Genomic DNA, 15,442 nt, shown 5'->3' with positions numbered 1-15,442 from the left:
GTGGGGCCATTATATATACCATTCCTGTATTTTCTTGACTCTGTACCACACACTGATCACCCTGACCAAATCCTAAGAACAGGGTATGATTTGCACAGAGACCGCAAAATCCCTCTCGGGAGCTATATTTTTCATTCCCATTTTCTCCTAATTTTCCTAAAAGATTATTTTTTCTTGGCCAGCTTTGGTATCTAGATTCATTATGTGGCACTGTATTCATTTCAGCCACTTCTCCAGGCAGGAATTTCCTTGCGCATCTTTATGATATCTGTCATCCTTTTATATTGAGGGAAAACACCCAACTCTTAGCCTGCAGAACGCATTTTTAGTTTGGCTTGTCTGCTTAGATGGCTAGGCCATTACTATTTCCTTCTTGCACTCAAAACTTTCAACAAGGAAAAAGACTTGCCAAGGAAATCGGAAAGGGGCAAAAACAGAATTAAAGTTAAATGCAGTGGAGAGAGCTTGAATCCCCAGAAGCACAAACTCTGAAACTGATCCCTTTGCCTGCCCTGTGGCAGGTTGAGAAACCTCTTGGGAACATTTTGGAAAGGGGAATGCCTATGGCATTCTCAGCTTCTTCACTGTTTCCAAAAGCCATATTCAAGAGTGACCAGGGAAAAGTTTTACCTTCATTTCTCCATAATGCAGCGGGTTCTGAACATCAATTGCCTGAATAACACTGACGCCAGTATCACTTCCAGTTGTCATTACTCCTTTGACCGTCACTGTAGCAACTGCCTGGTTAGAATAGGACCAGCTGAAATTGCCACTTCCACCATGAGCCTAGAACACAGAGAGAAAATCTTTCAAATATTTTGTAAAGTATATGGTTCTCATGTTTCTTAGCTGTCAAGCCTTTGAATATCTTGCATGAAAACCAGGGACACACTGAGCAATGATAATGCTATTCCTGAGGAAATACAAATAAAGTTACACCTCAGAACTTTGAAATAAGCAAGGTGAAGTAAGAGATGAGATGATTACTACCCTGCATTCATTTTAATTTCAGCTTTCTTCATGCACATGTCCTATGTGCTCACCCGTGCTGCTAACCCAAATCTCCCTCTCCCAGCTGCAGAAGTCTGATGCTCTCAGTTCCCAGTGATTGATAATGCTTAGAGTCAGCAGAGCACTTCACAAATCGGCACACCGGAGGCCTGGCACGTGGGATTATCGCACTTCTAAAAACCCCCACTGTTTCTCTGTTGCTGACAGCCAAATTGCTGATTTTGGGTCTCAGAGCTGCTAACCTGACACTCTGTACCTACTAGCTTCTTTCAATGGGAATTGTTAAGGGATCTAAAGGGAAGAGAAAAGGAAGTGGGAGGCAGGGAGGGAATGAGGCAAGAGGGGAAAAAAAGAAAAAGAAAAAAAGTCACTCTCTTCTTGGCATTACTTCTTTATTTTTATGCTGAAAATCAGCACGTCCACCTGCAGCCATTCAACAAATGTGCTGCTCCAGCAACTGATCAATCACGGAATGAGCAATAGGCACATATGGAAACTGCCCACTCTTGCCACAAGCACTGCGAGGGCCTGCGAAATGTACAGGCTACACTCCCACAGTGGCTTGTCAGGGAAGGAGTCAGTAACTGCCAAACTTATAAGCTCAGATTTATCATGCAGATTCCCATAAAAACCTGCAAACCAACAAAAAAGAAAACCCCACCCTTTTCCTAGAGCTCCCAGCTCTTGAAGGGTTGTTTCACAATTAGAAGAGCTTAAGTGAGTGGAATTATTGTACAGAGGGTAAGAACTAGTTACCTGATATTACGGTCCACATCAATAGAGACAAATTATTATACCCACTATATGAGTACTTGGCAGCCAGGACAGGGTAGTATCTGCTGCAGGATCATATTTTATAAAGTGAAGGGCCAAAAAACACTTTGCCAACACAAGCAGAGTATTGTCCTCCTACATGTGTAATACCAGTTATTGAAGAAACATAATCATTACAATGCTGTAAAATGTATAGGTTTTAAACATCATTATTGTGAGCTATGGAAGTGTCTGTTGAGACAAATACTGTACAGAAAGGTATCCTAAGAATAACGCATTTTAAAGCAAGTTAAAGAAAAAAAAAAAAAAACACCTTTCATACTCCAAAACAAATTTCAAAGTTCCATCAGAGTAAAACAAGGGTGAACGTCGGAGCAATCTTTTTGTTTACATGTATTGTTTTAATTTCTTTAACTTTCTCAGCATTTGCTCTAACCCATTTCATAATTAAAGTAAAAATGAACAAGATGATAAATCTTGTCTAGGACAGTGTGGAAAACAAGCAGCTCTAGATTATGCAGGAGCTTGGCTAATAACTTCTACCAGGGGGTGGGAAATCAAAGGGACAGTAATTTCCCTTTTTCCTTCCCATGAGCATGTGCACAACCTGATTACAGAAAGAGCACTGGACAAAGACAAACGGATAAATAGGTAACAGTGTGTGACAGAAGGAGATGCATGGGATGTGGCGAGAAACGTTTAAGGAACGTAAAATTCAGAATGTTTTGTAAAGATATTTTCAATTAAAACAGGGAAATGAGCAGAAAACATAAAATAGAAATACCCAATTCTTAATAATTCTATGGAGTCACACCTCTTTGCCATACAAACCAGATGTATTATGACATTTTTCTCTCTAGCAGTCAGTTTGCACTGAGGAGAGAAAGGGTAAACCAGCTTCTGTTTCGGTCTAATCATTACCCACAGCCTGTTAGCTGAACTCCACTCCACAAACTGTAACCAGTGACAGTGATGCCCTCACTAGGAAAAAATAACCTCTGCATACTTAACTTCACAAAGATGGCACTTCACTTCTCTAATGCATGGAAGGAAGGAAACATCTTTTTTTTTCCTTCCTTTTTTACTTGCAACAGAAGCCATCTTGTTAGCACAAATATGAACAAACCAAACAACAAAAAAACCAGACAGCTGACAAAGTAAAACTTAAAAGTCATTCTGATACCATCTGGAAGGACTTACTTTAGCTATAAACAGAATTTGGCTAGATCCAAAAATCCCCTTCAACTTATTTTCAGAAAAAGTGCATTCACCAATTTAAAATAGCCCGACTCAAAAACTATTGAGTAGGAGGCAAACACTAATCTACAGGCAGGAACAACAGTCAAGCTGTGTGCTATTGTAAAAAATCACTAGTATTGGTGAATGGGCAGATTGGGAAAATGTTCTCAGTTTCAGTAAATGAAAACTAATTTAAATGTTGGGAGAAAAGAGGGTCACAAAAATGATCAGGGGGATGGAACACCTCTCCTATGAAGAAAGGCTGAGAGAGTTGGGGTTGTTCAGCCTAGAGAAGAGAAGGCTTCGGGGAGACCTGATTGCAGCCTGTCAGTACTTAGAGGGGGCTTATAAAAAAGATGGCGGCAAACCTTTTAGCAGGGCCTGTTGCGACAGGACAAGGGGGAATGGCTTTAAACTAAAGGGGGGTAGATTTAGGCTAGACATAAGGAAGACATTTTTTACGCTGAGGGTGGTGAAACACTGGCCCAGGTTGCCCCGAGAGGCGGTGGATGCCCCATCCCTGGAAACATTCCAGGTCAGGTTGGACGGGGCTCTGAGCGACCTGATCTAGTTGAAGATGGCCCTGCCCACGGCAGGGGGGTTGGACTAGATGACCTTTAGAGGGCCCTTCCCACCCAAACCATTCTATGATTCTATTAAAAAAGTTTTTGTTTTTAATGAAAAGAAATCACAGTAAAGTAAGAATACTGATGCAGATTATTAGAGTAACACGAAGGAATGTTCTCTAGTGAGATGTTTGATGATATATGCAAGATAAGGTGAGACAAGAATAGAACTGTAAAAGATGTGGGAAACAGAAAACCACATTTACTTCCCCCTACTGGGAACTCTAGCAGAAGTTATGATGAAGTACCGAAAATGCATATTTGTACTAAGAATTTTTACCACACTCTGCTGGTGTGGTTAGGTATAGCATGAACTAAATCAAACTCTAATCCCACAAAAATTAAAGGTACAGATGACAGCGCTAAACTCAATGGCGTTAACTTCAGATTTACACTAGAGAATGCAATTTTATCCCTATGAGGTTGATTTGTTTACTTCAGACACCATGGGTCCCGCTGCCTCTTTTTGCATACTGTTTACCTGAAGACAGACCCAAAACTCAGCACTACTTCATACTAAAAGGGAGAGGCAGGAACTGTACATGAAACACTCAAGTGCCGGATCTGGGTATCATTGTACTGGGGTGAGAGTCCGGGCTGGGGAAGCACAATGTTCTTTTCTCCAGTTAGACTATACTCTGATACGTGTAGATGAGGCGCTTAGGGACATGGTTTAGTGGGCATGGTGGTGTTGGGTTGACGGTTGGACTCGATGATCTTGGAGGTCTCTTCCAACCTTAATGATTCTATGATTCTATACTGGAAGACAAGCCATTTGCTTCATGAAGTGCATGGAAGGATTGGCAGCATGGGAGCAAAGACACGTGTAAAAAATGTAAGAAGAAAGTCCCTTTAGAAGGGCATACTGTAAATGAAACTGTGGCCTTTGCCTCCCTATAACTTTTTATTAGAAGCATGGGATGTGTGGGGACTGAAGGATACTGATGTCAAAGATTGATGGGGCGCTGCTCATTGATCTTGTCATGCCCTTTTTGCAGTCACCTCACGCTCCGATTCATACTCCCACACTTCCATCCCTTTACAGTAAATTGTAGCCTCAAATATTACTACTAAGCTTTGTACCTAGGATGTTTTCGGTAATTTCAAACCACTCTGCGTGTATGTGTGTGGTGCATTCATGAAGGAGAGAGGAAGTGAATGAAAGACAAGAGGTAAAAGTCAGTGGGGTTTTTTTGTATGTTGGTTTTTTGTGTGCTCTTTTTTAACTAACTACACATTAAATCCTGCAACTAACATCCAACAAAATCCCTCCAAATAAAGTTTTGGAAATCATTGTGCCTGAAGTATCCAAAGTCAACTCTATATAAGTGGTTACAGGCCTTACTGTGCCTGCTTGAGCAATACTTCCTGCATTTAGATACTTCTTTGGCATACCTGTATAGTGTATTGGTAGACTCCTGCTTTTGGCTGCCAAGGAAACGTCAAAATGCTGGGTGAAAGAACTATAGGAACATATATTTCAACATCTTGCTGGTTTCGCACTGGAACTGATAACGTGTGAACACCTCCATCCTACAGAAAGCAACAGCACAGTATTATAAATAACACCATAGTACTTCCTAGGAATAATGTTTAGTCCTTATATAGAGACAAGTTGTTGAAAACATCTCGGAGAGAAAGGAAAGCAACTATTTAGGGTCACTTAGGAACAGCGTTACTTGTGAGCAAATAGTCAGCTCATCGCAGCAAAGTGTGCTCTTGTATTAAATGAGTAATGTTACTACGGAGATACAGGTGCCCACATTAATTTAAAAGGCAAACAGCAATAAGAAATAGACTCTTTCACTACTCCTGGTTTTTGAGACCTCATCTGGAGAACTAATTCAGTAACTCCACACCTGCATTTACTCTTTGCTCATTCTACTTTGCAGCAGGTGAAGACGAAACTCAGCCTAAAAGACCCATTCCTCAACCCATCCCAAAATACTGTCCTTTACAACTTTGCTGTAATTGTAATGTCATAACCCTCTGGCACAACATACTGTTTCTTACTGGAGTTCTGACAGAAAACTTTAACAGCTCTCAGTTAACATTTCATTCAAGAGTACCTCTCTGACACAGAGAATGAGCATGGCTTATCATATACAAGGATCTACTAAATCCTACTCAAGGAATCACTACAACGATTTCACAGCAAATGGGTTGAGGTGTTGAATTTTTCCAAGTTTCAAGCAAAAGCAAATCACTTTCACACCACGTGCCCTAGTTAGCCATACATTCAGCAGCCTGTCCAACTAGCAGAAAGTTAACGAGTATTAATTTGAAGAAATTTGCAGGCTGATACATTTGGCAGATTTTCATTCCAGCATTTAACATCACTTACCAAATGACAGAAAACTTTCCAAATGTAACTGAATGCAGAACAAGGCCAGGGTATGACACTGATGATCCTACCACAATAAATTGTAAAATTCACTCATAGAATGTGAGAACCTTTGCACCAGCACAAGGATACGATATGGGCCCACATAAGTATCTGCCATGAAAAAAGAAATCAGTGCTGTGCACCACTAGTTTAACAGGTGTTTGCCACACACTCAGTAGCAAAATCCCACAGTCTTTATTTAAGCAAATCCTCTGTTGACTTAATTGACAGTTTTCCTGAAGTAAGGATTTTAGAATGTGGTTCTTAATCTGTTTAAACAAAGACGGCTTAGACCCATGTAATTCTTAGGCTTCCTTTTACTATGTCACTATTAAGTCACTACTGCACAAGTATATCATTTTTAGGCCTACCAGCAAAGCAGAAGAGTTATTATAAAAACATACCTGATCTACTACTGATGTCAGTGCAGCATCGATAATGGTCTGACCCTTCTTTATCGCTTTCACATAATGATATGATCCATTCAGAGATGACTTCAGCACCTCAAAATATTCTTTGGACAGCTTCGTATTAATTCTGATATTCTAAAATCAGAACATGAAATAGATATTGCCACAGGTAACTGACATTAATACTGTACAGGCAGCCATAAACATACTAGTGAATAAATGAGAAAACAATTGTTTAATAACAGTTCAAAGAAACTTATCTGAAACTGAATAAGAACTTTCCCTATGAAAGTTTCAGTCTTTCAACAAGATTGTATCTTTTAGACACAGCATTAACTCCACAGAAAATATTTACTTTAAATTATCAGCAACATGTAGTTTAACATGAAAAGTACCAATATTTATACCACTAAATAATTCATATTTTACAATAATTTCTTAATGTTGTCATTCTTAAACACAAAAGGGGAAGAACATGCAAATATACTGCCCCAATAGCACATTTTTTTCTGAGATCTAGCTGAAATATCTCAGGAAGCAAATAAGTGCAAATACACACAGAAACTCGATATTCTGAAAAGCAAGAATTTAATAAAATTTTTCTACTTGCAAATGAACTATTCAAATCTTGTTTTCTTTATTTTTTTTTAAAAGCAATGTATATTTGGTACCTAGTACCTAGAATTCATCTTATTTAACTACCAGTGAAGTGTTTTAATGCTAGCTAATCATCTAAGCTTTTCCCATAATCAACTAAAAGGAAACAGGTAGCTCCCCAAGAGTGTTATAAGCCTACCTTACACCTCATTCTTTACTAGGAAAGATTGCCTCTAGGCTTGATAATGTTATATTTAGGGGGGATTGATGAGATGAAGTACCATATTAGTACTGCTCTCCAGCAGTTACACCAGTTTGCAATTTGCAGTGCAATGCCTGCGCTACATGTTTGAAGTGCATTGTCCAACTTCTTCCAGTTTTTCTACAGCACTTAGATTCCAATGGGCACTTTCACATGAATCACCCAGAGTGCTTTATTTTAAAAAACCCAAAACTACAAAATAAAGAGAAAAAAGGAAAAGGCAAGAAACAACATGCTTTGATATGTCCTAACTCAACGTAAATAAGAGACTGCTCAACTAATTTCAAAGAAAGCCAGGATTTAGGAGACAGACACTCAGAAGTATATCAACATTTCACTTACATCAGATAAATACACCTTGTTGCTCGATTTATCATACACTTCAATTGTAATTTCATAAAGTCTGCCTGTTTCTAGGACCCATCTGTCACCTGGATGGACTGTAAATCCTACAAAACAGGAAATATTGAACAGCACAAATCAACGGCCTCTTTACGTAACGGATATAAGCATTTTGCTTCTGGTGCCCACACTCTGAAGATGCACCTTCATTGTTGCTGAATACAGAGGTGAAAGAAAATAAATAAATGCTTAGTACTGAACCTATTTCACATTGAGCTACTTTTATGAACAAAATTACTTTTCTATGAAAAGTAATATGTGAAATGGAAGCATGTATATACACACAGAAAAACACCAACACAAAAACAAGGCAAGAAATTATATTAAGCAATCAGGAAAATTGTAGCCAATACCAACCTAAATACCCAGGATTTACAACATAGATAGTGCTGTTTGGTAGTCTGGAAACGCCTTGCATGCGAATACCTGAAGTCTCAGTAAAGGAACAGAAAAGTTTTGACAAAAGTCAAGTAAAGATCAGCTTGTTCCTGGGGCTCCTTGTGCGTCTTTGGATATTTAAAGCTAATTGTACACGGAAAATAAATGTTATCCCCACTATCCTGAAAGATAGTGAGCATTTTAGAGAGATCCCACTAGAGAATATAATGCTCTAAATATAAAAATTAAATAAAGCCCCATCACATTTCCACATTGACTGAGGGGAACAGACATGATTTAATTGATCTTTTGCCAACCTAATTTCTCAGAACATTTCAAGGCATCAGGCAGCTCTGCTGAGACTGAATTCACAGCAGTGCTGCTTTCTATGGCTCCATCAGGTGCTCCTGATTTTCAAGACTACTGGTACAAATATGGATAATTTTATCTTTTTGTGCTGCAAAGGGTGGAAAGTTTGTCTCCTGCCACGAAGATCCAGATGGAAAAGCATCACCTAGGAAGGATACTCTTGTGCCCAAGTATGAGGTTAGTTTGTCCCTGCTGCAATGCAGTTACAACTGATGTTGCCTGGTCCAACTCGGCAACCGGCCAAGACAGATCTCCCTCAGGACCAAGTACGTTGTTCTGTAGCTGCAGTTCATACTGATCAGACGGCATCACTAATTCTGTACATAAAACAACATATGAAACAATAAAAACAAATGTGTCAGTGTTTGGATGCTGCTCATTATTGCTGTTTAATTTTTACTGATGCCTAGTGCACACATTAAATCAGTATTTTTAATGTCTTGTAGAAATAGCATTTCTACGATTATATCATCACACACGCAAAATGAGCTTCTCGCCTAACTTTAATTTCTTTGAAGCTGTAATTCCCAACTAATATCATCCCACTGTTTAGACCTAGAATCTAATTCATTCACAGCTTCAAAAGTGGTCAAATTATTCTCTATGAGTTACCGACAATTTCTGCCGCTCCATTCTGCACTACTAGCTGATGTAGTAAGCCTAGTTTACTAGCCTAGTAAAACATTTCTTATTTAGTTTCTTTAAAAAAAAAAAAAGGGGAGGAGAGAGAGGGGAGAGAGAGAGAAGGGGGGAGAGGGAGGAGAGAGAGGAGGAAAAAGGGGGGAAGAGAGGAGGAAAGTGGGGGAGAGAAAAAGGGGAGAGAGGAGGGAGAAGAGGAAAAAAAGAAGGGAGAAGAGGAAAAAAAGAAGGGAGAAGAGGAAAAAGTCATTACCAGCACAGGCTCCTTGTAAGCAACAGATGCAGTTACAAACTTCCACACCTTTAAATGGACATAAAGCCAGCTAACCCACACTTGTAGAAATGGAGCAAATCCATTTGTCAAGAAAACATTTTACATTAGAAAAATTGCTAACCTAAATTTGATTTAACTAAGAAAGTGAGACACAGTTTCTTAGTCAACGTGAAATAAATGAGTACATCTAAAATGATAGCGTTAGCTCCTATTCTATGTTACCCTTACCTTCGTGTCCTTGACAAATCTGCAAGAGCATATCCTTTATAGACACAATTTTTTTTGAGAGAAAAAACTAAGCAGCTGTATCATCATGTAGTTAGGAAAACAGTATTAAATATTAACAATGCAGTTTAAACACAATTAAAAATTTCTCAGCAGTTTAAAAAAAAAACCCAACCAAAAAACCAGGACAAACCTGTAATCTTCCCTTGCCTTATTTTCTGAACTCTGTACTGAATTGATGTTCCTACCAGAAGATAAATGTCATATGCTGGATTTAAAAGGATGTTTTCCAAAATAAGCAATCTGACTTCTGCAGGTTGTACATGCTATTGATTGAGGGGAAAGAAAAAGCAACCACATTTAAAGCAGTTCATTTGTTTGAAACAGACCATGCGGCAATAACTTATAATCTATAAGTGAAAAATATTACTTGCTGTAATTGGCTCTTTATTACCACCTCAAACTTAGTCACAACAGAAAAGTGCAAAGGACAATGAATGGCATCGAGATCAGCTCTGTGCATACTGTGCAAGGTTGAATTAAAAAAAATCAAGTCTGTATGGACATAATTTTGGTTCAGTTTTCTGGAGAATACAGAATAACTTGCGACAGATGCACAGTGACTATTCAGACATCTAGAGATTTGTTTTCCCTACTGTAAAACACGGTACCTCCACACAACATATCCTTTATAACTTCTCTGAGGAATCTGTATCAAACTCATAGGTCTATTAAATTAGGAATACAACAGATAATTATATAAATTCTATTACAGTTGTTCGAGGGATGTTCACTGAAAACGTGCAGTCTGGCAGCAGTGAAAAATTTAAAGGTACTACTAACCAGAAAGCCATAAAAAAATTGCAAACGGAACAATATTATTTCAATTTCACTTACAGTATCAGCTCAAAACTAATTCAGAAAAATATTAAACCAGAAAACTAAACAAGCTACAAGCATTCAAGAAAAAAAAAAGTCAGACCGATATAATGTAGAGCAACTATATTCAGCACAATTATCAAAGGTAGAACTGTAACAAAAATAGAATTCTTAACGTGAACTATTATTTGTGCCACATTACTAGTATTACCTACATTTAGATAATATTTTCATAGAACACTTTTTACAGGTATGGGTTAGATAGTCCAAGGCAATTCTGCTTTAAGCAAACACATTAGGTACAACATGTAGTAACACAAATCTGCAAAACCAGACTGCAGATACGAGATGAACTTCAGAAAGACCCCATCATTTTATACACGGCTTTTTTTAAGGTGCGGTATTAAGATGATAACTAGCACAATGCCAAGTATTCCTGTAAGCGATAACGCACAAAAACTCTCTCAGGTGCTTGTAAATTCTATTAAGAGAAAAAACAACTCAGCTACCAGAGTTAAATGAAAAACTCGGTCACCACAAGTTATACAGAAAGAAACAGCATGGATCTACCTAACAGCTGGGAAGATCGCCAATACTGCAGTTTAACACCCTTGTAGCATTGACATTTCGATCCCAAAACCCTTCCTTGGAGACCAGAATCTAATGAGGTAGAATTAGATACTAACAAAGTATTCATATGACACTCATTTCAAGCACAACAGGAAATAAAGGTATATTCAATATAGCAATCCTTGTTCTAGCTATTTATTTATTGAAAGAAAGACCTAAAGTGTTCTAGCTGTTTATTTTTCAAAAGAGCTAAAAGGCCAATGCCCTATCCAGCATGATTCTAGTTATGTGTACAATATGAATGAGTATCAGGAATAAGAAAATCGCACAGAAGTATTTGAAGTGTACTCCTCTGCCGCAGGGCCTTTTGTCAGAGAGTTAGGTTTAGAAATGATCTCTGGCACACGCACCGTCCTGGGTTAGGTAACTGCACCGAGGTAACTGCATCGAACTCCAACCCTTCCAGGGTGATGAAGACTAGCACGGTCATCTTCTGTGATACAGGCTACAGAGTCGATCCAGTAAGACAGAGATGCAGCACTGTTATCAACAATGGGAACGATACGGCAGGGCAAACTTACAGTACTCCTGTAATGTGGGACTATAAGACTAAATAATAAAAAAAAAAAGGTGAATGCAAGTTTCTTACCTTATAGACGCTTTCCTGTATTCTTGCTTTTAATTTAGAACTCCCTGTTTTCATTCCAGACACCAAAATGGTATCTCCTTGCTTGGCAACTTTTTCCATCTCTGATATATAGGCAGGTGGAATATAAGTAGATTCTAAGAACTTGAGTATACTGAAAGGTGAACCGAAAAGTGAATAGAAAATTGTTAACCAATCTTTGTAAACGCACAGAGAAACACCACCACCATATATTCCCAGCTATGTCCATGTTTTAAGCAAATTTAAGATGTCTGCCTGGGACCAGATATCCAAATTTTACTCATTCTTGAAGATATCTGCAGCTAATTTCTGTGACAGATAAAAGTTTGTTTGAAGCTTGTTTGTGGGCTTTAAAGACATATCAGAAGACTGCACATGCTGCCTATAATGATCCCTCCAGTTTTTACAGTAGGTGTAGACCTCAAAAACACTCTAGATTATTGTGGAACAACTGATGTGAAAGACCCAAAGCTTATGTTTATCAAAGCAACAGCTTAACAAACCAGAACATAACTTTGACCTATATGAAGAAGTTAGCACGCATTTAATAAATGACTATGGAAAAAAATCTACAAGCAGAATACTTCTAGTAACTGTTAGAAATTTCAATGGGATGTGACAACAGAGAGGAAAGGAATTTGCCGTGTATGGGTAAACAACAGGACAGAAGTTGAAAGAGGACCATGTTTTAAAGGTTGCCAGCTTCTGTACGCACATGATCCGTTTGGCTTTATGCGCACTCTCACCGTAAAAATCAGTAAAGCCATATTGAGAACAGTTATGAATATTAACGTATTTATGACAGTTTTTAATTTATTTTCCAAAGCTGTAACACCATTAGAACATTTTTCTATTATCATAGCTGTGCTAACAGCAGAGGATATATCACTACTAGTTTGGTTAAAGTCACATCTCTAGCAAATACTTATACTGAAACAAAAAGCTCAGTACGGACTAGGACTTGGAGCATAAGTCCCACTGAACAATTAGCACACTGTCTGCCTCTCGCTGTAGGTAGGGGCCATACACCCATCCCTGCAGCTTCAAGCTTATTATGGGCTTACCAGGCTTTCCTCAGGTAATGCTGCGTGTTTGTTTCTCTAAGGCTGCAAAATTGGAGTTTGTGTTTACCCAGTAGCAAAGAGTCTTGTTTGCTACTCCCACCCCATTTCCAATGTATTTGGAATATAGGTTTGAGGATGGAAGTTAACTGTTAACCATTCTGCTCTCTAAGAGAACTTGTTTCCCCACATTCCAGTCATAGAATCATCACATGAATAAAGCCAGGTTCTTTAAAGGAAGGTATAGTTTCCTACATCATGTCCCGCAATCTACCTACATTTTGCTGGAACCTGATTTCTGAAGTAACTGAAGCCTACAGTGCATGAGTTTGCATCTATTTCATCTTACAAGCTTACTATATGTTAGGGAAGTTTTGACTAAAGCTGTACTGAAGAAGTGTCTGTAAACTGTTTTGTGAGAAAAAAAACATGTTTCATGTGTTTGCAGTCTGGTCAAATTCACGTATATCACGCAGGCGTTTTTTCTACCAACATTCATGTTGAGCAAAGTCAAGATCCACCATGGCATATAATACGATGAATACTAGCATAACGCTGCTAGATAACAGGATCCTGGTGTGTTGACACCAGTTGGTGTCAGCGCAAAGACAAAACTCTTGGAGTCCAACTTGAAAAATATCCCATACAAGGTACTACTAAGTAGCTTTCAATTCTGGTTAGTTTAATAAGGATGGAAACTCAAATTTCTGTTTGAAGCCGCTGAAGAACAGGACAATTAAGTCACCACTGTAAAACTACACAGTGCACATGCTTAATAAAATTTTAAAAAAAACAAAACAAACACCACCATAACAGAGGCTAAAGATAGTCTTGTGACAAATATAGGAGGGGGGAAAAAAAAAAATCCCTGCTGAAATCCCAAAATAACAGTCTCTGATAAATCTTTCCTTTGCACAGGATGTTTCAGGAAGATCAACAACTGCATCTATTTATTTCTAGTTGTTGGATTAGAACTACCTGGGCTGCTCATTAACGCTACCAGTTGTTAAATTAAACAGGGATGAGAGTCCCCAGGCTGTTGAGTAGGCACTTAAAAAACCCCTGAAACAACTGACCCATGAGCATTCTTTTAGTAAACTAAACAGTCCAGTAAACTGCCTAAAGGTGAGGAAATATTTATACACATCAAACTTAATGGAGACGAGACTTTTAAGAACAAAGTAAATGAACTTACCGTAATGCATTGTGGGAATCTGAGAAGCCATCGGCCTCTGTGTCTTTTACTATTGTCCAGTCAAAGACTAACCCTGCCAATGTGCTGAAAGTGTTTCCTATAAATCAAATGATCAGATTAAAACAAAAACAAGTAACAAGCATAGAGTCTTCCTGGAACACAAACTATGACTTTTTCTCCTAGGAAATTTCTTCATCTTATCCCTAAAAGAGGAATTTTAAACTAAATACTGAAAATAACAATCTATCTTGTTTTACTGACTTTGGCAAATTCAAGATAATTTTGTCAACTGGCTTTTCTGTTGACATTTTGCAACACCGTTATGTCACTACGTTTTTCACAAAGCCCACTGGATAGGTGCAGGTGTCACCACCTGTCCTCCACTTGTCAGCCCCTAGGAGATCCTTGGCACCTGCCACCTCCTTCCCCCTTTGACCACAAAAACCTTATTATTTCTTGGATATTAGCAGGACACCAAAAAACCTGCTAAACAATCTTTCATTTTGAAACATGTAGATCTGAGATACCATTTGGTCACAGCACTGATGAACTGCACTTTTCACATATATAGTTTTGTTTTTGAACACAACCATGATTTACCCATAACAGGAATAAGTCTTCACTCAAAGACCTCAAACTAAGCACCTTTTTCCTACAAAACTGTGAACCACTAGAACAGGAGAAATTGCAAATGTTAAAAAGGAACAAAATGAAATAAACAGACTGAAAGCAAAGATTTATCATGATTACATTTAAGCGTAACGGTCTGCTGTTCTGAAACATCTTATAATCTTCAAGATGAGTCTTGCTCTGAATTGCAGTGTCCACCGGGACAAATAAATATGGAAAAGAAATCCAAGTATTTACTATATTTAAAAATAAATTTTCATTTGTGTTCTTCCCTTTGACATTCATATCTATATTAATAAAGTAAGAATCAAAGCAAATTTATTCTCAAATTCTCAGCCTTAAAGGTTTATGACATTTTTAAGCCACAAAAACATTTTGAGAAAAAATAATGCAACTCAAAGCCTACACCGTTTCTCCTATTTCTATACAACTTACTGCAGTTAGTTCCAAATCCCAAATAAATCAGATTTTAAACACAAAACTAAACACACAAGGCAATATAATTAAAATTGATTGAGACTGGGTTATTTAACATGCATTCAAGTCTAACTTTCTTTAACGATGCATGCTTTAGCTTTACAAAACTGTATTACACTCTTCCGTTTTGGTCCAATTGAAAACAACAGGGCGAGTGGAGAAACGCACATTGCAGCACTACAGAGGGGCTCTGCCTGGACACAGCCAGTGCCACAGCAAACGGCTAGCAAAAGCACGAAACCATCCTTACAGCCTCTGAACCACCATCGGGCCTGGGTGTCCTGGCTCCTGCTGGGGTCCCTCATTACGAAGGCAAAGTCAGGTCATCAAAGACAAACTATCACGGGCAACCCCCAGTATCAATACAGGCT

At 38.4% G+C, this 15,442-nt stretch overlaps 1 protein-coding gene across 1 annotated transcript in view; it reads right to left on the bottom strand.

Annotated features, from left to right (window-relative positions):
* Window positions 1-15,442, bottom strand: part of NUP210 (nucleoporin 210kDa) — a 66,973-nt gene that overhangs the window by 39,763 nt on the left and 11,768 nt on the right. The window contains exons 4-12 of the mRNA XM_009322004.1: window positions 13,965-14,061; window positions 11,691-11,841; window positions 9,786-9,918; window positions 8,613-8,771; window positions 8,065-8,133; window positions 7,648-7,754; window positions 6,441-6,581; window positions 5,046-5,183; window positions 631-786 (exon numbers count right to left, since the gene is read on the bottom strand). Of these exons, the coding sequence (XP_009320279.1) occupies window positions 631-786; window positions 5,046-5,183; window positions 6,441-6,581; window positions 7,648-7,754; window positions 8,065-8,133; window positions 8,613-8,771; window positions 9,786-9,918; window positions 11,691-11,841; window positions 13,965-14,061 (1,151 nt within the window). The remainder of the gene's footprint in view (window positions 1-630; window positions 787-5,045; window positions 5,184-6,440; window positions 6,582-7,647; window positions 7,755-8,064; window positions 8,134-8,612; window positions 8,772-9,785; window positions 9,919-11,690; window positions 11,842-13,964; window positions 14,062-15,442) is intronic.

This window comes from Pygoscelis adeliae, unplaced genomic scaffold (genome assembly GCF_000699105.1).
Source record: "Pygoscelis adeliae isolate BGI_AS28 unplaced genomic scaffold, ASM69910v1 Scaffold304, whole genome shotgun sequence".
NCBI lineage: Eukaryota > Metazoa > Chordata > Aves > Sphenisciformes > Spheniscidae > Pygoscelis > Pygoscelis adeliae.
Note: the sequence above shows the minus strand (reverse complement) of the source record. Positions and strands in the feature narration are given on the sequence as shown.